This window comes from Pollicipes pollicipes, unplaced genomic scaffold (genome assembly GCF_011947565.3).
Source record: "Pollicipes pollicipes isolate AB1234 unplaced genomic scaffold, Ppol_2.1 Scaffold_2555;HRSCAF=2994_pilon_pilon_pilon, whole genome shotgun sequence".
In the NCBI taxonomy this organism is placed as follows: Eukaryota; Metazoa; Arthropoda; class Thecostraca; order Pollicipedomorpha; family Pollicipedidae; genus Pollicipes; species Pollicipes pollicipes.
This window is the reverse complement of record NW_023596136.1, coordinates 4,514,798-4,536,986: the sequence shown is the minus strand read 5'-3', so window position 1 is coordinate 4,536,986 and position 22,189 is coordinate 4,514,798. Positions and strand designations below refer to the sequence as shown.

Below are 22,189 nucleotides of genomic sequence, written 5' to 3'. Positions count from 1 at the left end.
TAAAGTAACGAGCACGCGGTCCCCACACCCGTGACGTCATTTGCTTCAGTAAATGATTCTGCAAAAGGGCGGGCGTTCCCAGGCAAACGGATTTTTAGCAAACATGGGGAAAAATGGGAAAACCCACTTCCGAAGCGCCACGCCCGTGCGTCACATCAAAATCGTGACCGAAAAACAGCGGCATTGTTTTGCGCGCGGCCGATGTAACCTCAATCCAAGGACAAGTATAACATTGGGGTAAGTTGTTTTTTAACCGAACAGATTGGCCCCAGACCTCACAGCTGGATCCATTGATATAGTCGAATGCTAATAGAATGTTTACCGATCCATAGCAACGTGTTTTCGTCGCATATAGCAGTGCACCTACCAACACTTGAACACCAGTCCTATGCCAAGAAAAAGTCATGTTTCCTCGCACCACAACCTACAAATTATAGAAGTTGAACGGATAAACAAAGCAATATACTTAACACCCCTGAGGACTAAGACGCGCAAAGGTTTGAGCGATTTAATTTAAAGGTACCGGAGTAAGGGACTGGCCTATGCAGTCCACACCAAACCTTCATACAAACTTAAGCCAAAAATGCTTATTCATCATCGCCTAGATAGCTTTTGGCTGAAACACCCTTGAGACATAAGGGTTGGCGAAAGCGCACGTACACGCCAGTATGCCAGGCTGAGGCGGAGGCGGGGTGGGGGAGCATTGACTCGTGAAAGGTGGCCAGGTCGATACCTCCACTTTGCTGCTTAGTACTGTGAGCGTGCAGCTGGTGTGGGTCGATGAAGACCGCTGCCAAACACGAATAGCGACTAACAATGATAAAGCTCCAGGGCAGGCGACGCTTTATTAAAACGGTTCATGGTGATACGTAGACATGGGTCTCTATCCCGCAAATGCATCATCGATCTCAAAGATCCCTTGAGCAAACCCTAAAACGCATTCCAGATATCCCCAGACCCCAAATACCAGATTCCACCAGTGTCAGGTCTGGGGGGCGGGGGGCTTGGTTCCATCCTTCCGCTCGGACTACCAAAGGGTCCATAAACGAAAAACGGATGCCAATTTTATCACGAAGCGCAAGCAACCGCACGTCTCGGGGTATCCAATGGACCACGAAGAGCCCCATCAAAAGATGAATACTCATGTGCAGGTGAAAATGGTTCTTAACCACTTGGGAAGGTCGTGGTTGAAAATTGATTGTTCATTATGCTGTGCAGGGACCTTATGCTCTTGTTTTGCGGTCCTATAAGCTCACGAAAAATAATAGAGATCCTTCATGTCCACTAAAAACGTTAGAGGCATCACAAAAAATTGGTTTATATTTTTTTGTCAAATTGTGAGCAGAAAAACATCCATCGGAGGCATGTTGTCTTCTGTAGCAAATGCAAGAAGTTCCAAATATACGACAGACGAATTCCCTACCTACATTTATGAAGAGAACATTGATGCTATACACAGCATAGACGTATGGCTAAATGAACCAGTTTTGGAAAACACCATCAGTGAGTGTAAACTTAATGACTATGACTGCGTTTTGTGCCAGCGTAAAAATCGCACCTATGGAGGAGTTTTTATATCAACAAGGCTTTGCTTTCCACTTAAGTTATCGGTGCTCGCCCATCAGAGATAGCAGAATTTATGTGGTTGGATGCAAAGGCGTGTAAATCCGAAATGGTCAGGTGAGGTGTTACGTAAAGTGCAGCAGATGCGCCAATGGACCAAAAATTATGACTGCTCTGTAACATTGCAACTTTACCGCTGGGTGATTCAAATGCCCCCAAAATTGTCATGTCGTCAAGTGCAAACTCAGACCACCTTTTCAAAGGAGGAGAGACGGTGTGCATTCGCAGCCTTCCTGGAGCCATTGATAACTTCAGTTCATGAAGCTCTTGGAAACAGTGCTCACAACACTATCAGACTCAGTGTGTGTGCGAAGGGAAAGGCATCTGTGCTTTGGAGACGCCTCGACTTTCCGCATGAATATTATGAGAGTTTTTGAATGCATTAGCAGAGGTTGACTGGAATGAACAGTGCACGCAAAGTGACGTTTTTTAAATATAGTATGTTTTAAAAAGTAGTGCTTGAAGAACAGTGCCAATTTACCCGGTGCCCAGACAAAAAAAGTTGAATGGAAAAAGATTTAACGAAAAAAGCCAGTTAGTATAAAAGTCTTATAAAAAAGTCAAAGGACGTAAAGCCAACCGAGGATCAAAGTCGACTTGGACAAATTCAAATACCAGAAGTCTACAGCAATAAATTTGAAACGGGAAAAGTCAGAGGGGAAAAATCCGAATTGTTTACATCGAATTGGAAATCTATTTTAAAACAGTTCGAAGTGAAGAAAGGTCTTATCAGGGAAAAAGTCGACAAAAATCCAAAAAAATACAAGCTGATAGGATAAGCAAAAAAAAAACAGCAAACAACCAAAACCAAAGGTCCAAAGAGACAAAGCCGTTAGGAAGCCTGTGAGACAGTACTGAGCGACTATGCTGACACGCTCGTCCTTCCTCGTGGTAAAATGAAGAACGATAAGTCAGCAATAACGGCTAAGTCCGTTGATGGGAACTCTGAACTCATAAATGCCGAACATAGGGCTCGTATTCAGTTGGTAAGGGGAAAATATTCTTCTTCTTATTATTATTTTTATTATCATTATCATTATTGCGAACCTTGGCGAAATCCAGCAAGTGGCTATTCTAACGCCGCGTCAGTACATATCACGTAGATAAACACAGAACACGCAACACATGCAAATGGGACGCAACGCCAGCGATACACGAACGATGTTATAAAACGTGAGCGACTAATGATACAATCAGCACCTGCACGTCATGGCCAGTTGGTCAATTTAGGTAAGTTCTCTGATGAAAGACATTACTTTGCCCTTGAACTCATTTAAGTTTTTGCACTTGCGCGTAGCAGCTGTGAGCCGATTCCACGCCTCCACGGCTCGATAGAAATACGCCCTTTTCACCCACTCTAAGCGAGGCTGTTTTACAGCGCTCGTCTGCAGTACAGTTTCGTCATCGGTGGCTCTGGTGTGCCGCTGAGATACTTCAGATCGGCACCAATCAGGTTACTGACAGCCCGTGACCCATCAGGCACGTAAATGGCGCGCTGCAAACATATGCAGTAGCGGTGGGTGATAGTCCCGTCGAAATTGGGCCAATTAAACTGTTTTCTGGATCTGTGATGTGATCTGACCTGCGTTTGCCGGCAACAATTCGACCGCGAAGTTAATATCCTTATCCAGGCGCTGGCGCTGAACAGCTGTTGTCGGGGCCCATGCAGGCAAACAATATATGATGTGAGGGAAGACCAGTGACTCAACTGGGGACGTTATTTTAGAGCTGGGAAGCGCATGCCTAAGCTTGTCAATAGCTATCAGGTGGCCAAAACAGCGCTAGGTAGTTCTGGCCGTTTGATGCTACGAGTTGAGATTTTTATCGGTGAGCACCCTCAGTATTTTTCATGTACTCTAAAGGAGACAGCTGGGAGTTATCAAACTCGCGCTCAGCCCGGCGGCGTTGTGGGTGTTGGTGGGTGCGCCAGCAACAATGAATTCAGTTTTTGATGGGTTAATTTTTATGCCATTGTGACGAAACCATACTGAGACTGCAGTCAGATCGGACTCCACACACGAACGCAGCTGTGCGAGACCACAGGCAGATGGTGATGGTTCATGCATGAGCTTCATGTCGTCTGCATATGACACCAGCTTACACGTAGCTGAAACATAACACTGGATGTCGTTGGCACAGAGGGGGAACATCAGCGGTCCTACTACGCTGCCCTGAACCACGCCATACGCGAGCTCAAGCCTCGGCCCGTTTCCACCCTTAACAGTCTGTTGGCGGTCGGTGAAATAATACGAAAACCAGTGTGGTGAAACACCATAGCATTCCAGTTTAGCTAAAAGAGCAGAGCGGTCTACACAAACGAAGGCTTTTGACAAGCCAGTTGAGCTAATGGTGGTGACCATACCGGCGTCCATGTTGTTGTTTATATGGCGAGCTATATCGATGACTGCGTGCTCGGTGGAGTGGTTAGGACGGTACTCGCATTGTGAGTCAACAGGAATGTGGAGACTAGTCACATATTCTAAAAGCTGGGTACAGACAGCCTTCTCCGTCAGCCTGCTTACAACACTGAGAACGCTGATAGGCCTGCAATTCGACGGCTCAGTCGCCAGTCCCCCTTGTGCAAAGGCACGACTGTCGCAAGCTTTCAGATGGGGACGGGACGCTAGCAGTGGTGAAAGAGTGGTGAGGTAGATACCAGGCAGATTCTACCAGGTAGACAGAGTGATGAAATTCATTTATTAGCGTTCTAAAGATAGATTGCATGAATTTTCCCTGTTGCGTTTCCCCCCCCCCCCCCTGCCACCAACCCTACTCATTTTGAGGCACTATGTCCCTGGCCGAATAAGCAGAAGCGCTGATCCTCGCTGATATTAAGTATCATAGCTTGTGTCTGGAACGGGTCCATGCAGTGTCAGTGTTTGTATGGTTTCATAATGCACACGCAGGTTCTCTTCCGTCACAGTCGCACAACAGAGCCGTCCATTGTCCTGCGGCCGCCCTGCGTTGCCCGCTAACCGTGAGCATGATGGCGTGCGCATGACAAAAAATATGTCCAGCAATTAAAATGTGATCAGCGTGAAAAACCAAACGTGCATGCACGAACTGTCGAAGATTGGAAAGATAAGTCCTTTCGCTTAGAAGTCGACTTTTATTGGTAGGTGCATATATCCGCAAACCGATTAGGTACACCTAAATGATAAGCATCACAATGTGCTTTGCGAGCTTATATTCAGCAAATTCGTTGAAATCCAATCGGCGTGGGAAGTGAATACGCCTGTGCGGAAGCACCGGTTCGGAAGGGGATGAGCCTGGTTGAGGCTAAATGAGCCCAATTTGAGCCCAAATGAGTCAAATTTCTCTCAATTCAGCAAAGGCCCCCATGGCCGCAGGGTGGAAAGAAGTAACCAAAATGGCTTCCGTTCCCCCCGTTCAGAAGAACTTTCTATGCCGGTGCGCCTGTGCGGGAGCCAACTAGTATCCTACATTGAGCGCTGATCATTAATTTGCTTTTTATGAGGTTAAGTAGCACAGTGTTACGAGGAGCCGTATTAAATATGTAAAGATCATCTTTTGTAATGAAGCACAAATGTTTCCACGAAGGACTGAACAAGTGGTGACCGCGCCAAAACGCAGCCAGACGTGAACCAGGTTCACACGCGGGCGCTGGCTGCCCACGGGACTTTGTACGCATGACAACCTTTGGATCCACATCATCGCGGCTTTTGAGTGGCTGTGGTCAAACAAACTGATCAGAGGTAAAGTAAATATAAGTATAGAAGCGCACTGTCACTAGTGTGAAGCGCAGAGATTCACCAGCTGCGCAGTCAAAGTTGCTCCAGGTAAAAATAATGGTATCCCATTTACATATTCTAGTCTGCATCCCGGTTTGGCCACGAGTAATGCTATTCATATACCACTTCGACATTTAACATAGCCAACCACCTAACCGTCTGAAGATCCCAACATACCTGACTCAACACTCACGGCAACTATGCAAACAGATGGGGACCAAGCACAGTCGCCCTGCGCTGCACTGGCACGCACCGAGCACAGCCGGTCCCGCAGACAGGTACAGAACGAGCACGCCGGAAATCAGGCAGGTACAGACCGAGCACGGCTGAAGATAGATGGACACGGACCACGCACGGCGCATCGGGCGCGCATCTGGCGTATCTAGCGCAAAAAACTGAGTGCAGCAGACGACAGACTCACGACACCTGCCACTGCCCCCGCACCACCGGAGGCGGCACGATCACGTGACGAGAGGTCGGATAAGATTGAAGTGCATCGTGCTGGCCTGCCGTTTCAAGGAAGCGTTCCACATTTGGAAATAACAAAAAATACCATCTATGTGATGAAATGAGTTTACTTGTAACTGTTGACATGCTTTTAAATGCAAAAGACTGCTCTAAGCAACAAAATTGAACTCTAGTAAATAGGCTTCCCAATACGTCATCGTTTGACAACGTCATCGTTTGACTACGTCATCGTTTGACTACGCAATCGTTTGACTACGCCATCGTTTGACTACGTCATCGTTTGTGCCCGATTGAATCCTCACACCTCTGACGGGACGTGAGGGAGGCCAAAGGTGTTTTTTTCTTCTGCGACAAACTGTACTCGGGCAGCAGGAATCACCTCACTGCTGTCCAGGCGTGCCACGGTCCGTCCCCCTATCTGAGGTCGGATGTCTCTTGGGTGAGAAGGAAGCATATAAGAGTGATTTAAGCATTCGCCACTGTGCTACCTGTGTTCCTACCCACCTCGCAGTCGAACTGGGTTACGGTACAACACTCCCTAGGGAGCTGGTTGTCGCCAGGACTATTCCAATACTATACGAGGCAAACGACGCCTCCAACACGGCCAGATGTAGCCGCAGATACACTCCTCGCTCTGACTGTGGTTCAGCGCTGTCGTCACCTGCCCCTTTATAGCGAGCATCCGACCATTTTGTACCTTTCACTTGTCGTTACATCATACGAGTAAGATTCGATCAGTAACACCAGTTCTTAAGAAATCCTGAATAGCTCAGAATTAATTTTTGTAGTAACCGACCCCGCGAAGGTAATCTCACTTGACTTCCGGCTCACCACTTTGAAAGAAATAAAGTTCACTTGCTCACAAAGTTCACTTTTTCCAACGTGCGTTTTCTGTAATGTTCGTAACGCACCAATGTTCCAAAAGTGTTTGTGTAAGAAATTCTACGAAAGCTTGAAATGCTATGATTAAACAAAACAAAAACGTGAACATGAAACTATTATCTTGCGAACTCAGCGAAACGGTATGCTATGACTTTGAGATCTCCCCAATGGCGTTTGTCACAGTGGCTCTTTTGACACTCCCTTAAAGCTGCCACGAACAGCCGAGCACCCTAAGCGGAGACCCGCGAAGGACAACCCGCAGCTCAGGCGACAGGCTGCTTGACCTGAATGGGGTCCTAGGGGCTTCCGGCGCTCCTGGATACCCTGGTGAAAGTGGTGTATTGGGATCGCCGCGACTGACCCGCACGACCCGCCACCAGGATCCGATCAGCCCGGGGGCGCAGGTGGGAAGTGAGGGGGGGGGGGGGGGTAGGGCATGCACTGGTGATCCCGATGAGGTGACGCCGATGACACGAGGATGAGAGTGGTAAGAGAGCGGGATGCGGGAATAGGGTTGGTGGGAAGAGCGTGGGCTGGACAAGGAGCAGGAGCTCACGCACCGGCAGGGTCAATACTCGAGTGAGCGTTACTCCCCTACACCGACCGAACCAGTGCCCCGGCGGGTATGTAGGGAGCTTATGTGGGCCAAGGGCGCTCCGCCCAAACCGCCGCGCAGTTCCCCGGGCTAACTCGATCAATAACTGATGACGCATGGCAGTCGGCAGCTACCATTTCCCCTCGTTGCGTGCACACTAAGTCGATACCGCGGTGTTGACACCGGCGTTTGTCCTCTGACGCGGGGATATTAGCGCATACATGCATCTGGCACACCTAAATGATAAAATGGAAGCAAGCATATCGCCGCGTTTATAATGTCGCGGTAGAACAAACGCCACACTTAGTGGATTGCTTGCGCCTCGTTTGGGTTCGTCTGTGAACGTATATGGTGATACGTTTTGCGAGTGCATCCGAGTGCATGCGAGTGCACTTCATCAATTTTCGGGCCTGCCTGTCTATTTGTCTTGTCGGCCAGCCTGTCTGTCCGCGGGTAATGCAACCACAGACAAGCAAATTTCATTTCGTAATCCTAGGGCAAGTGCAGAGGCGTTGGGCGACTTCCGGTGATGTGATGTGATGGTGATGTAACGATGACGTGAGGATGTGTATTTGACGTGGAACTGCCGCGTGGGGGCGTCGGACTGCCAGCCAACCAAGCGCAGCTCCCAAGGTCGGCTGTGTGGGATTTCTATCGCACATGAACCGCCAGTCTCCGGCTCTCAGTCACCACGGACCAATAGTTATTACCCGATGGGGGGGATGGGGGCGCACCCAGCCTCAGTCGGGGACGTGGGTTCGAATTAGAGCCCACAGACTCGCAACCCGCGAACTCAAAATACCCAAAGGGCGTTCAGCATGCATCGCTGACTACATTCCGAGTCTTTGAGGGTATTCTGCAGCTATTTGCCCTTACTTAGAGGGTTTTCTACAGCTATTTACCCTTGCTTAGACCACCGCAAACTATTTCGCAAACGTAAACACACCAATGATGGGTAAACATGAGACAAGGCTACATTTTACGCATCAAGGTATTCGAAATAAGTGCATGATATATCACTTAACAGAAAGCTTTCGAAAACAGGGTTATAGAAAGCAAGCCTATACATGAGAAAATACGTTTCGTTTCCGCATTTCCTTACCGACTGATCCAGCAAGGACGAATGCGGCCCTTCCGCCCGCAGCGGTCGGCCACCGCCCCTCCAAGAGCCCCTCGCCATCTCTTCTCTCCCCCCTCCCCTAACGTCGGGTGCGTGGCACGGTCTAAGGCGGCGCGCAGGGGTTGGGTATGGACATTAGCCCTGTGTACATACAAAATTTAAAACGATGCAAGATTAGCACCAGAAGGTTCCTTTCTAAAGCGACTGCTTCAGATTTGTGTGGTTTGAACTGAAATTGCGATAATGAAGATCATTCGATACAGTTCACGGCACTGCCCGTCTTAAGGCCTATACCTTTCTAGTTTCTGAGCTACGCGCCTGCAAAGGTACAGGCTATTTCGGGGAGACTTTTGCGAGGTCACCCAGGCATTCACAACGCCATGATGACGTCATTCAAACCCTTCCATTCTATTTGCCATGCGGCAATCTAGGTCGCATGACAAAAAATATAATGTATAATTGCTGAAAATATATAATTGCTGAGTCATTCAGATCTGGCGTTTGTGAGCACGATTTCCAGATATAACAAACGCAAAATGGGCTTCAATCAATGTTGTGCAAGGTAACATGACGTAATCAAACAGTGACAGATTGAGGAGCATATTTCTTAAACAGAGAAATTATGTTGTCTAGAACAACCTTTCCCGATTAAAAATATACCAATGATTATAAGTGGATCTATTTCGTCATGTCTTATGCTTGCTTCAATGTCTTCAAACAAGAAACACTTCCTTTATAAATTTCTCCGCCTAGTCTGAGAACAAATACGACGCTCTTGCGTCAAAAATATAAAAAGATGTCAGTATCACCACCTGCATAAGCGTCAGCCAATTCTGTCTCGCAGATCGGTGATGCTAGCACAAACACAAGCTTACATGAATGCGTCTTAGCAACAAGACTAGAAAGCATGTGTCCGAACCAGGCATATGCCTGGTTCCCAGTTTTGGTTCCTGGTTCCAGTTGGTTCCCGCGGCAAAGGGAGACCCTGGATCGTGGCTCCCACTGGTTCTTTTGACCCCCTTCGCAAAGCCATTCGGATGTCAGCCGTTAAAGTTCAAGATTCCTGGATTTATTATTTTTATGCGGGTAACTATTCCTCCTGTGCGCGGGACTACAAAACTAGGCGTTCTGCACATGTGCGTACATGCGGCGCATTTATTCCCTCCAGATCATGGTGGGTTCTGCCATTTGGAGGCTAACGACTAGAGCATGAGTGCAAGTAAGCGGCATAAAACCACGAGTTAATATGCGAGAGCACTACGAGAAAGGACCCAAACACGTGCACACAACGATATTTGAGAGCTGGAAGACCCGCCTCGCCCATTACCACGACACTTCTCCAGAAGCTCAACTCCTCCAATTAACGACTTCACACCATCAGTTTGGCAGCTCCTCCACGCCATACATATGTTCCATGACGCTCATGGAACACTCCAATAAAATGATGACGCATTGAGAAGCATAACTATTACAAGTGAAATTGTGTAGTCTCGAGCAGTCTCTTGCATTTAGCCGCATACCAATAGTTAACGGCCTGCTCCCAGAAGTATCAACGCACGTATCTCTCCATTCTCCAGGGTTTTCTACGAGCAATAATGCCATTACTACTGTCTTATATAGCTGATGCTTGTACCAAGATCTTCAAAAGGGAACGTTCCCTCTTGAAGGGAATGTTCCAAGCTCACTTATAACCATTGGTATTTTTTAAAACGAAGGGAGTGTTCGAGACAACACAGTTGCTCTGTTTCGTGAATATGCTCTTCAAAAGTTATTGTTTGATTGTGTCATCGTACTTTGCAGAGCATTGACTGAGAGCCAATTAATGGCCGTTATATCTGGAAATCGTGTTCTCCAGATATGCCCGATAGGAACGTCTCGACCATTATATTTTTGTCGGCCTTGATCGCAGCATGCCTTATGGAATCATAGGATTTGAATGGCGTTATTATGATGCCATGAATGCCGCGGCGCCCTTAAAATATTCTACCAGACATACTCTCCCCATTTTCCTGGGCGTGCAGTTCAGAAACTGGAGGGGTTTAGGTCTTAACAAGGGCAAAGCTGTGAACTGCATCAAAAGTTCTTCTAGATGGCTATTTCATTTCACAACTTCATAGAAATGTGGAACACTCCATTTAAGGACTGCCCGGGCGTGCAACGTACGACCACCAGGGGAGTACAGGGAGATAATGTGCAGAGCACAGGGGCGGGGTTAGGACGTGGAAGTTTTCCCCGTCCCGAAACTGTGGTGTAAAGTGCCCAGCAGATGATGTCAGGGAGAGCAGCTACATCTTACATCGGGAAAAACAGAGCATTATCATTATGACGTTACATGGAGACAACAGATGCACCTATTTGATTAATCACAAGAAGCCTCTTGAACGATGTTGGAAACGAGAGACATCATCCATATGCCCGCTTGTTGGTTCTATTTACGAGTACCGAATACTTTGACACGTCCCACTTGTCCCACCTGTCGGTTCTATCTACAAATACTGAAAACTTTGACACGACATACACCACAAAACATCCAAGGCGTCAAGCCCGCACGTTTCAGCGTTCGCAAGGCCGGCGTCCTTGCCGACAGATCCGTGGGCAGCGGCTGACCTTGTTGAGGGCCAGCAGACTTCTGAGCCTGTTGACCTCCGCGCGCAGCTCCATCACCACCCGGGAGCCGGGCTCCTCGTTCACCACCGGCCGGTTCACGATGGCTCTGGCTCGGTCGGCGAAGCGCAGCGTGCTGAGAGTGTCACTGTAGCACGTGCTGGCTGGTGACACGGCTGAAACGGCGGCAGCTCGTCACGTCCTCCGAGGCAGCTTCATCAAGACGTTAACCATCAACCTGTTTAACCTGCAGCCGTTAGGGGGTAATCTGAGCGAGGTTTATTGGAACAGCCCCCAACTGATCCACGCACGCCCGTGTATTTTCAGCCCCTGTCACGTGATCATCTCCTGAAGGAATTATTCTTTGGGGATTTCTGAGAAGCCTGCTTTGAGATATGTTTTGTTATGCTTTGCGGGTCATGTCGTTGGCACATCACGTCACTAAACTGCCAGCTTTAACTGCCAGCTTTGTTTCTGCAGCCACATGGGTGGGCACGGTTAGTTACTCCGTTATCTCTTTGCGTAACAGAACTACTTTCTGAGTAAATGAATACACGGAGTCGTTACTTTAAAGAAATTCACTTACTGAGCAGTTCCCGCTGCTTTTATCATCCGCTTCTCGCTAAAATATAGCCCGCTTATTCGCGACTCCCGTACTTTTAATTCTCAAGCGCGGGCGTGAAGGAAGAATCACGCCTACCAGGGTCGAACAGGTAGCTTCTTGGCATGCTTTGTGCATCCAACTTATGTTGATTCCCAAATAGTTTTGCAAAGTTTTGAAATTTGACGATATTCACGAAACAGCAGCCTAGTAATTCAAGTCCATGTGATGAACGAAAACTGGTATCGCTCGTGGCTCATCGAGGGTGTCCCGAAACGCGAAAACGGCTGTTTTCGATGTAGAATGGCATGGCCTGACGCATAAGTGGAAGAGTATAGGCACATTTTCGAATGCATTGGTACGATGTGCGTATACACGAAAGTAAAATTGGACCTGCACAACCTTACCAACAGACATGTCATCGACTGGAAGGACAGAGTGGATAGAGGCTGCCGACCGAAGGACAGAGTGGATAGAGGCTGCCGACCGAAGGACAGCGCGGATAAAGGCTGCCGACTGAAGGACGGAGTGGATAAAGGCTGCCGACCGACAGACAGAATGGATAAAGGCTGCCGACCGAAGGACAGAATGGATAAAGGCTGCCGACCGAAGGAAAGAGTGGATATAGGCTACCGACCGAAGGACAAAGCAGATAAAGGCTGCCGAGCGAACGGGTCTTCAGAGAAGCCTCAACAAGCCTTTGGCCGTAAGAAAATAGGGTGGTCAATGCTTTGCTACATGTTTGGAAGCTGATATCAGAAAGAAAGGCCCTGAATCTCTTTTGGGGATGATGGGCTGGAAATTGCAATATTGAAAATAATCTACTTTCATTATATCCGGAAGTACTGATTCAACGAAGTTATCAAAAACCAGTTGTCATACGGAGACCATTTGATGTTCCAAAGCCATGCTCATGCTTCGCAATTATTCTAACCCGTATTTCGCAACTATTCCGACTTTTTATTCTAAAAAGTCGATTAACACCACACCAGTGGTTTTTCCACTGTGGAACACATTGTACAAAATGCGCTGATTTTATCCCTAGAAAAAAAGCACGATCATTTTTGGTCATTACGCAAATGCAAATTTCGCGGCATTGCACGATCAGATGGGAGGAGTCAGGGCCCACACAAAAAGCGCTGCTTAGGGTGAGCTCGGGTCCCGGAAATCCATCCATTTAAAAGGTTCAGACTTAAAAGTAGACACGTCTTTGTGAAACTACCGTTTATTCAAAGTGGCCCAGATAAAAATCCATCCATGTTTTACTAATGGTGACACCCGCATTCCTTGCACAATCGGGACTCAAGTGACATTCAAATGACCATCCAATGGCAAAACGTGATATATATATATATATATATATATATATATATATATATATATATATATACATATAAGTGACTGATATCATACTCTTTCAATCATGACTCTACGGAACTGTCTCTTTTAGGACGAGGACGAGTATTTTGTCAACACCACCTCAGAGCACTGCATCGCTACCACCCTGTCGCCCCAGGATCACCCCAGGGCGACCGTGGGGCAACTGCACGGGGTCAGTCGGGACGAGGAGGGACCTCAATGAGGCCGGGCGACATTGCGCGCAACTACAAATACACTGGCCACTGTTGAGGGAAACAGTACTCGGCGCAGGTCAACAGCCGGACAAAACGATCACGAATCGGAAAACGGAAACTTCGAAAGCTCTATGAAATAATTTTGCAGAAGGCATACCGGCCGTAAACTTCGCCAGAGCGATTTCCAGATTGATACTCGGAACGGATTGGCACGTACATCACCACGGACTTTTGATGCATCGGCGTAATCTCGATAGCTCGTGTCGCTGTAAATGCTAATTCTGCACAGAGAAGCAACATCTAAATCGCACGTGTGAAGTATATTAGTCAGGAAATTTTACGATAGCTAAGGGGCCCTTCCGTCACAGCCCGGGGCACCTAGCAGCTGCTGTTGTGGTGGTACGGAGACACGGAGCCCCTGATTGATCCGGAAGGCCTCAGAAGACGACATAATACACTGAGCGGGATGCATCATGTCCTGATGCGGATGTGGTGACCCTGAGGCCCTCTGAACTGGGCATCCGGCACAGGGTCAACACACGGGCCGGCACTGAAGGATACTCTACCAGGACAGGGATTCCCATAATTTGGCTTTCCGGCCGTCGATTGAAACGGTGCAGAGGGCCCCTCGTTCGGTGCTGGAGCCCCTGACGGTTACATGTCACCGGCTCATTGTTAATGCGAATCCACGCACCGTCCTTTCTCACGCATCTTTCCAATGTAAATTGGGATTTGGCCAACGCAAAGGACCTTTTGCCATACTTTTTGCAAAGCCCCGAACACACTGGGGGGACCACGGGGTTGCTGCTCCCCGACCCAGCCCGGTTTAGTCCCCGCCTTTATTTGATATCAAAACTTCATCGCACCAAAACTGTTTGAAAGATAATCGTTTAAACACGCGATGAAACTGCATTTGAACACTGTTATGAAAACAAAATTTTTCAAAGCTGTAGAGATTGCCATCACAAATTGTAATTCTTTCAGCACGGAAGCGGGTGAAGAAGTAATTATACGACAATATGATGCAAAGCACCTATATACAAAATGTTTTATGATGCGCGATGAAGAGGAAGTGGGCACAATTTTAGAATCGCATCTATTGGCACCCTGAAATTCCTGAAAAAATGCGATGGCAAAAACAGTCACACCACGTGAATGTAATTCACCGAAACCGGACGAAAACAGCAGTCCGTACCTGAGATATTAAGAACATTGCATTGCATTACATATGCTACGATCCATTTTCGGTTTCCACCTGTCCCTTACAGCGTGCCTTCTATTCATAGGTTTCAGGCACGCGAAAATCCAATTACTTCCCAATCCTGCAATAAACTCTGGGCACGAAGGCAATGTATGTGGTGGGACAGCATATATCGCCGAACGTTTTTATAGCTCAAGCAGCATTTGCATCAATATAACACTACCAATGTGAGGAGGGTGATTCAGTAGACTGATAATTCGGGTCCCATAGTTAAAACCTGTGCGAGGAATGTATTTTTCCTGCAAGAAGATTGCTACATCAAATAGTGATGAATCGCTAGTGCAATATAAAAACTAGGTGACCCCGGTCCCGTTCTATCTGACAATAGAGGCGACACGTCTTCCGCCCGACATTTTTATTGCACCGCCCCTGGCATTGTTATTGCATCAGCTGTTGCTGAATTCACTGCAGCTCTCCCAAATTTTCAGCTTGCGAATTTATAAATGATCTGCAAGTGACTTTGTTTCCTCGCCTCGGAACCCTGTCGTCTAACGCGTGACAGTCCATTTCCGACACTATTTATCATTATGCGAGACCAGCATTTCAAGGGGCAACGTCATTTGGTTCCTTTACATCTTGGATTAAGACAAGGAGCCCCTGAAGGCTGAACAATGCTGTCAAATCATCGATATTCACAATACTAGTGTTTGACTGCACATTTTGCGGCAGGAAATGACGTCACAGTTCCACCGACTTACAACCTGAAAGGCGGCGGACCGCGGCCTGGCGGACACTGGCCAAACCGTCTCTAGCTTTAAAAGCCCATGGCATTACGGCAGCCTTTTGCAGCGGCCCATTTTTTACCCTTATTTACCTGTTATCTTGTGAAAAACCTAACAACATACGCAGACTTGCCTAACAAATGACAGAGTTGGCACACTAATACAAATATAACAATGCCACATAAACAAGATACCAGTATGATCGGTAATTGCACCAAAACCACACCGTCGTGTCTTTTTATCATCTTGCGGCCTTATCCATACCGGTTTCGGTACTGGGCCGCTCTGGGATGTTACAGCAATAGTGCCGATGAACTCACTGAGACCCGATTGACTCGCTGGGTTCGCCATATCAGGTCGCCGCCTACCTGTACAAAAGTCATTGTTACTTCTGACCCCGGCCATCATGTCGACGTGCTCGACTGCCTTAACCACCTCTGTTGCGACATGTTTCGGGTATAGAAGACTGGAGGTGGCTGGCACTATGGTGAGCATCTTCACTCAACACACGGCCTGGTGCCAGTTGAATGTCCTTCCGTCGGGTGGGGGTTAATCTGAGCCCTGACATCTCAGAAACTAAGAGAGCTAAAGACACCAAATTCACAGGGTATACTGACCTGTACATGAACTTACTTGTGTCAAAATTTAAGGTTCCTAAATCATAACATTTGGGTCAAATAGGGTCAAACAGGGTAAAACTCTGCAACACCTGTTCTAAGCAAAAGGTCACAGATTGCCATTTAAGGTCAGTGACCTCAATTAAAATTTATAGGGTCACGGTGACCAAAATCAAAATAAAAGGACTGCTTTAAGCTTTGTGTTTGAATAAACGTTAAAGGCCAGGCATTATGCTCCTAAAAGGGAATGCTCCGCATCTGAAGATATTGGAGCAAGCATCTGAAATCATGCAAAAGCTAAATTATAACTGTTGTTGTACTTCAAGCGGAAAAGACTGCTAAAATTCTCGTTACATCTAGAAATCGCGTTCACGAACGCCAGGCATCAATCAATCGACAATTCTATTTTTCCTGGCCTTGATCGCCGCGTGGACAACGGAATGACAGAGTTTGAATGACGCTTTTATGGCATCATGGACGCCCAGACGACCTTGAAAAAGTCTCCTCAAGACGGTCGGCACGTCTTTGCGCGCGTGCAGCTCAGAAACTGGAACGGTGGAAATCGCGCAGGGCTGTGAAATGCATTGAAGGATCTTCAATACGGTTACCCCAGTTTAAAATCCCATGCATGTGTGGAGCATTCCCTTTAAGAAGTTGACTTCCATTCCCATACTTCCACATTTGTATGGCGGTGTGAAATGAAATAGCCATCAACCATCTTGAAGATCATTTGGTGCAATTCACAGCCCTGCCCTTCTTAGGACCTAAACCCTTCTCGTTCCTCACCTAAACGCTCGCAAAGATATACAGACTATTTCAAAGTCACCCAGGCATACATGACGCCATAATTACGTCATTCAAATCCTGTCATCTCATTATCCATGTGGTGATCAAAGCCAAGCAGAATATACTTGTCAAGTCGTCTATGCCTGGTGTTCATGAGCATGATTTCCAGATATAACGGCCGTCAAATATCTCTCATCGTTGCCAAACGTACAATGACGCAATCCAGCCATCACGACCCTAGAAGCATTTAAAAAAATCTTCTACAGCAGCCTTTTAAACTTAGGTCTCTTGAACACCTTTTGGTGCAGTTCTCCGCCATACCCTTCTTAAGACCTAAGCCCATCTAGTTTCTTAGCTACACGCCCGTGAACATGGGAAGAGGACTTTGGGAGGAGTTTTTCAAGGTCATCTCGACAATTCTGACATCATTATAACGCCATCACGTAAGCCATGCGACCATCAAGGCCGAGCAAAATATAATGGTCGTGTCGTTTATATGTGGCGTTCGTGAGCACGATTTCCAGACATAACGGCCACCAACCAGCTCTCAATCAATGTTGTGCATGGTATAATGCTGTAAGCAAACCATGACATTCGAGGAGCATATTCACTGAATCGAAAAATTGTGTTGCCTGGAGCACTCTTTTCCACTTGAAAATATGCCAAAAGTTACACGCAACCTTATTTCATCATGCCTGACATTTGCTTCAATATCTTCAAAGTTGAAACGTTCCCTCAAAAACCGTTATTTTCTGAGCTTGACGCCTGCGAAATTCTGCATAATATGTCAAAGTCATCAAAGCATGCACGATGGCACAGAAACGTTGTGCGAATGCTGCCACTCCATCGGCCATGTTGTGCTCAAGGTCAAGAAAAATGTGATCATCGACTCGTTGGTGTATGGCATAAGTCAGTACGATTTCTGGCATCAGCGGACTTAAGTTGGTCCTCAAGCAATGCAACGCGTTCCGGGCAAACCTCGGGCATGAATCACATTTTGTACTACATAACACGGGAATTTGGGCAGTGGTACGAGCTTTAACCAAATTAAGACTGGGCGCCATAACCAAGCATGCGAACACAGGTAACGTATTCAAATTCACCGACAAATATGCAAAAACGCCACGAGAAAGGGCTAGAACACGGTATTCGGTATATACCCAACGGTATTCGGGTTTGGTAAACACGTTCCAACCAACTCCACCACCTCTCGGCAAGTTGAAGTACTACAAGTACGTTACCCACCCGTTATGGCCACTCTATCACGGCCTGTCTGACAGCGGCTCTGACGGCATAAAGATGCACCACGACGCAATAAAACAATGACGTGTTAGGGAACACATTTAATAATACTGAAATTATATTGTCTAGAACGCTCTTTGACGCTTAAAAGCTAACCAATAGCTGTAAGTGAGGTTATTTTCTCGTATATCATGCTTGCCTCAATATCTTTAAATCTAGAACATTTCCTGCAAGCGTTATTTTGCTTTCCTGAAACCAGCTGTACCAGACATTGTCACCTGGACACCGCGAAGGTCGCAAGGTACAGAGCTTAGCTTCCTTCGACGCTGCGTGGCCCCCTTGGTGACCGGCGACCATTCTATCGTTGCAGTGGATTTTCCTACCGGAACAAGATCTTGACTCTCACAGAGCACCAGTTTGGGACATACTGGCGTCAGTTGTCGGTGACGTTAACACTCTGGCTTTTGACACTCGTTTTCTCCGCATCGAAGACTCGTGGTATTTCATCCGCCAACTGCCATGCACCACATGCGCACTATTTCCGGACCACCGGCCGCCACTTGGCGCAGGCCAGCTCGGTCCGGCAGTCACCTACTTGAGACCATCACCGTCTTGGAGTTGCCGCCGAGCGAGTCCTTCAGCAGCCAGGTGAGCACCGAGCCGCGGTACGAGACGAATGTGCGGCGGCGGCGCCCGTCCCCAGTCCGCTCTGACCCGCTCGGCGCCGGACAGCTGCTCTCGCCTGGGGGATACCGTCGCCGGTCGTCATCTGACAGGCGCTGCCCGTTCGCACCGGGGTCTGGACCCGGTGTGTGCATCTAGAGCATTCTACCTTTTATGATCAGCGAGTGACAAATAACAAAATCCCATCTATGATTCCCATCAGAATGTGTCAATAACTTACCTCTGTAACAAAGTTTTTGCTCAGTACAGGAAAAGTCACCGCGATCAAAAACCTCCAAATATCTAAGGACATAAGGTCTCTGGTGTCCGCAACAGTCACGAGGACGAAAAAAAACACTCAGAATCCTTTAACGCCATCTGTTCCGTCGGACAATAAACTACACATAGCAGCCGTAACGCGATTCGATGCTTCCTTTAAAAAGACGCATTCAGCGCCTCACTAGCCACCCGTCGCGTGAGATAGCTCTGGGATCACAGGCGGTTCCCCGCTCTGTGATGGTTTAGCGGCTCATCGCACGATGTCGAACTCGCTTCTCATTGGTTGATTATCGCGTCATTTCCGTAGCATATGATGAGGATCCGTTTCCGTTGGAAGTGGTATATAAGGCGCACTGTTTGTTGTCATGCATGCGAATACGCTCTATGGACCTGACGACGTAGGGATGCTGTGGTTATGCACGTGGACAATGTGGTGTGGTGTGAGTGTTGGCGAGTGAAAGTTACTGGAACATAGCAGCTGTTGACTGACAAGATTTACCCTTCTCTGACTCGCGAGAAAGACTGGTACGAGCCAGGTCATCACCAGTCTAACTACCGAGCAAGCAATTATAATTCTACTACAATCTCGTGTGCTGATTTCCACGGTGTAACTTTCGCCTCGATACGATCACGAAATGGCGGCCTGTGATATTTTTGACAAGGTACTTTTCTTTAACGCGTTTGGGGGCCGATAGCGTTTTTTCCTAAACAAACGAATGATGCGCTACTAGACACCGTTGAACGGCAGCGACGTTAAGGAGCGTCTGCATCTTTCAGTCGTGTTTGCGAACTCTCGTGACCTCGTAATATAAAACTGCGTGAGCGAGGATCATCCCACAGTACTAACAAGATGCTTTTTTATCTCGAATCGATAGTGCTGAGCTAGCTTTTAGGTACGATAATTACAGAAAAGTTGGTTCTAAAACTATCGCCTTTTTAACACACACGCAGGCGCCACCCGAGCGCTGCTGGGAGGTACCGGCTTGGCGAGCCCCTTGGCACCAACGGCTCAGACACGTAAAACGCTGGCACAGGAGGCAAGAATGCAAGGATCGGTGTGCCGTCTGTGGCTTCCCACTCGTGTATCGCGCTCTCCATCCACCCGCCCAGCGTTCAACAATTAATTGCTAATTGGACGTTGACATGATGCTCAGACTGCCACCCCTCCACTCGGCCTTTCAGGGCTGCTTCTGACAGGTAGCAGTGGGATGTTTCGGATTACCTGCTGCCTGAACCGCCAAGCAGCCATCTAGACTGCCCGCAAAAACTGTGTGTGGGTCACTTTTGTTGTCTCGATATCGCGTATGGGGCAGCCCGTCACGCGCAGTCTGACTTACCCACCTTAATTACTCCAGTCGTTAACGACTGCTACGTACTAAAGGCAAAACACATGGGCGGTTGGCGGGAAGCTGGAGCGGGAACCAGGTACACCTGTGCCACGGAAACTTTCTTCGCTGAGGTCAGGTTCCATATGAAGGATATAATCAAACATCAGACCAGATCAAACATTGCTCCGTTTGGTTGTTCATATCGCTACCGTAATAAATAGCCAAATTTACCCTGTTAATACTTTTTCATCACCGAACTAAAAACTTTGGAAATAGGGCGTCCAATCCTTGCGTATATGCGGGGCAGATGTGCATGAAATGTCACACCATGGATCTTTTGCTGTTGTACATATACACGCCTGTACACTTATACATTGTGTGGGAATTGAGCTAAACGATAACGTGCATTGTGCTGAGGAGAAGCTACTAAGCTGCGATAAACTCCTCTGATTCTGAAGACATCATAGCAAGTAAATTATAGGAATATAATAAAGATGTGTCGTTTCCCCGATAAACTAGCCTACAAATTGGTGCCACGCCATGGTGCCGATCGCAAAACGCCAGGGAGGAGCCAAGCTGGTCGTGGACATAACAACCATCAATAGGTTCGTTGGAGAGAGCTGCCTACCCCGTCAGACCGACCCATGACGCAGTGGCGTCCATCGACGGAGACGCGCGGTGGCTGACCACCCTGGACGCTGCCATGGGCTACTTCCAGGTCCTGATCGCGCGCGCCGCAGGATCTCACCTGCTTCATCACTCCCTGCGGCCACATGGAGTTTCTCAGGGTCCTCATGGGCCTGATCTCGTCAGGAGACGAGTACAACCGCCATCGCTCTCGGCGACATCCCGATGACGACAAGGCCGTAGACGACCTGCTGGTCCAAGACGCGATCTACCGTGCCCATCTCTCTCATGTGGTCACCATCCTCAGATGCTACCGGGAGAGGTATCATGATCGACCCGCGAAAGTTCCAGTTCGCTCGGCAGTCGCTGGACTGCTCAGGCTGTCGGATCGCGGACCAGGACTACACGATCGACGGCGTCAAGCCTCGGGCGATCTCAGACCGCGTCCAGAGAACTTGGCTGACTTGAGGTCGTCCCTTGGGCTCTCTTATCAGCTGGCTGACAGCTCAGCGGATGTCAGCGAGGCCTGGCCCCTCCGAGACCTGCTGAAGCAGTCCACTGATGGGCCGTGCAACATGAGGCGGCCTTTAAGGACTTTAAAGCGTAAGTGCTGCTTGCGATACCCGTTCTGGCGTTCTTTAATGCGCGGCTGCCCACTATGCTCCAGACAGACTCTACACGAACTCGCGGTCTGGATATCGCCCTGCAGCAGAGCCACGGAAGTACGCGGTGTTTCGTCCAGTGTGGCTCCCGCTTTCTAAGCGACACCAAGTCACGCTATGCGGTGGTGGAGCTGGAATGCCTGGCCTGCCTGTGAGCCGATCGCAAGTGCCATATATTTTTGGCCGGCCTGCCACACTTCGACCTCGTCGTAGATCACCGACCGCCCGTCCCGATCCTGAATTCGATGAGGCTGTCTGCGATCAACATCTTTCGTCATCAACGGTGCGAGAGAAGATGCTGAACTACAGCTTCACTGCCGTGTGGCAGAAGGGCAATTCGCACTGCATCTCGCACGTCCTGTCACGCTCTCCCGTCTGCGACCCAGCCCCGGGAGATGAGGCTTCGTGGAGGTAACGGACGCACTGCACGACGCCGTGTTCACTGCTCTGAGCGCGACCTCTAAAGATGGCGCTCGGATCGCGCCGCTTCAAGACCGGACTCTCGACTCACGCCGAGCAGCCGCCGCCCGAAATCCCAAGCACTGAGCCCGCCGTGAGCCATCAGGCGGGATTCCTCGGAAGCGGCGCGAAGTACAACTAGCTCTGCTGCCCTACTGGGAGTCCGTACTATTCTGGATGTTGACGGCGGCCTCGTCGTCTACGGGGTGCGGGTCGTGATTCCGGCTAGTCTTTGCCGCGATGTCCTCCTTCGTCTCCACCACGCCCACCAGGCAATGGAGAGGACCAAGCACCGTGCACGGCTCGCCGTGTGCTGGCCGGAGA

The 22,189-nt window shown here is 48.5% G+C and overlaps 1 protein-coding gene across 1 annotated transcript in view; it reads right to left on the bottom strand.

The window, feature by feature from the left end:
* LOC119107570 (kinesin-like protein KIF16B) overlaps window positions 1-22,189 on the bottom strand; it is a 46,266-nt gene that overhangs the window by 18,364 nt on the left and 5,713 nt on the right. Inside the window, exons 5-6 of the mRNA XM_037231061.1 lie at window positions 18,443-18,589; window positions 11,048-11,220 (exon numbers count right to left, since the gene is read on the bottom strand). Coding sequence (XP_037086956.1) covers window positions 11,048-11,220; window positions 18,443-18,589 — 320 coding nt within the window. The remainder of the gene's footprint in view (window positions 1-11,047; window positions 11,221-18,442; window positions 18,590-22,189) is intronic.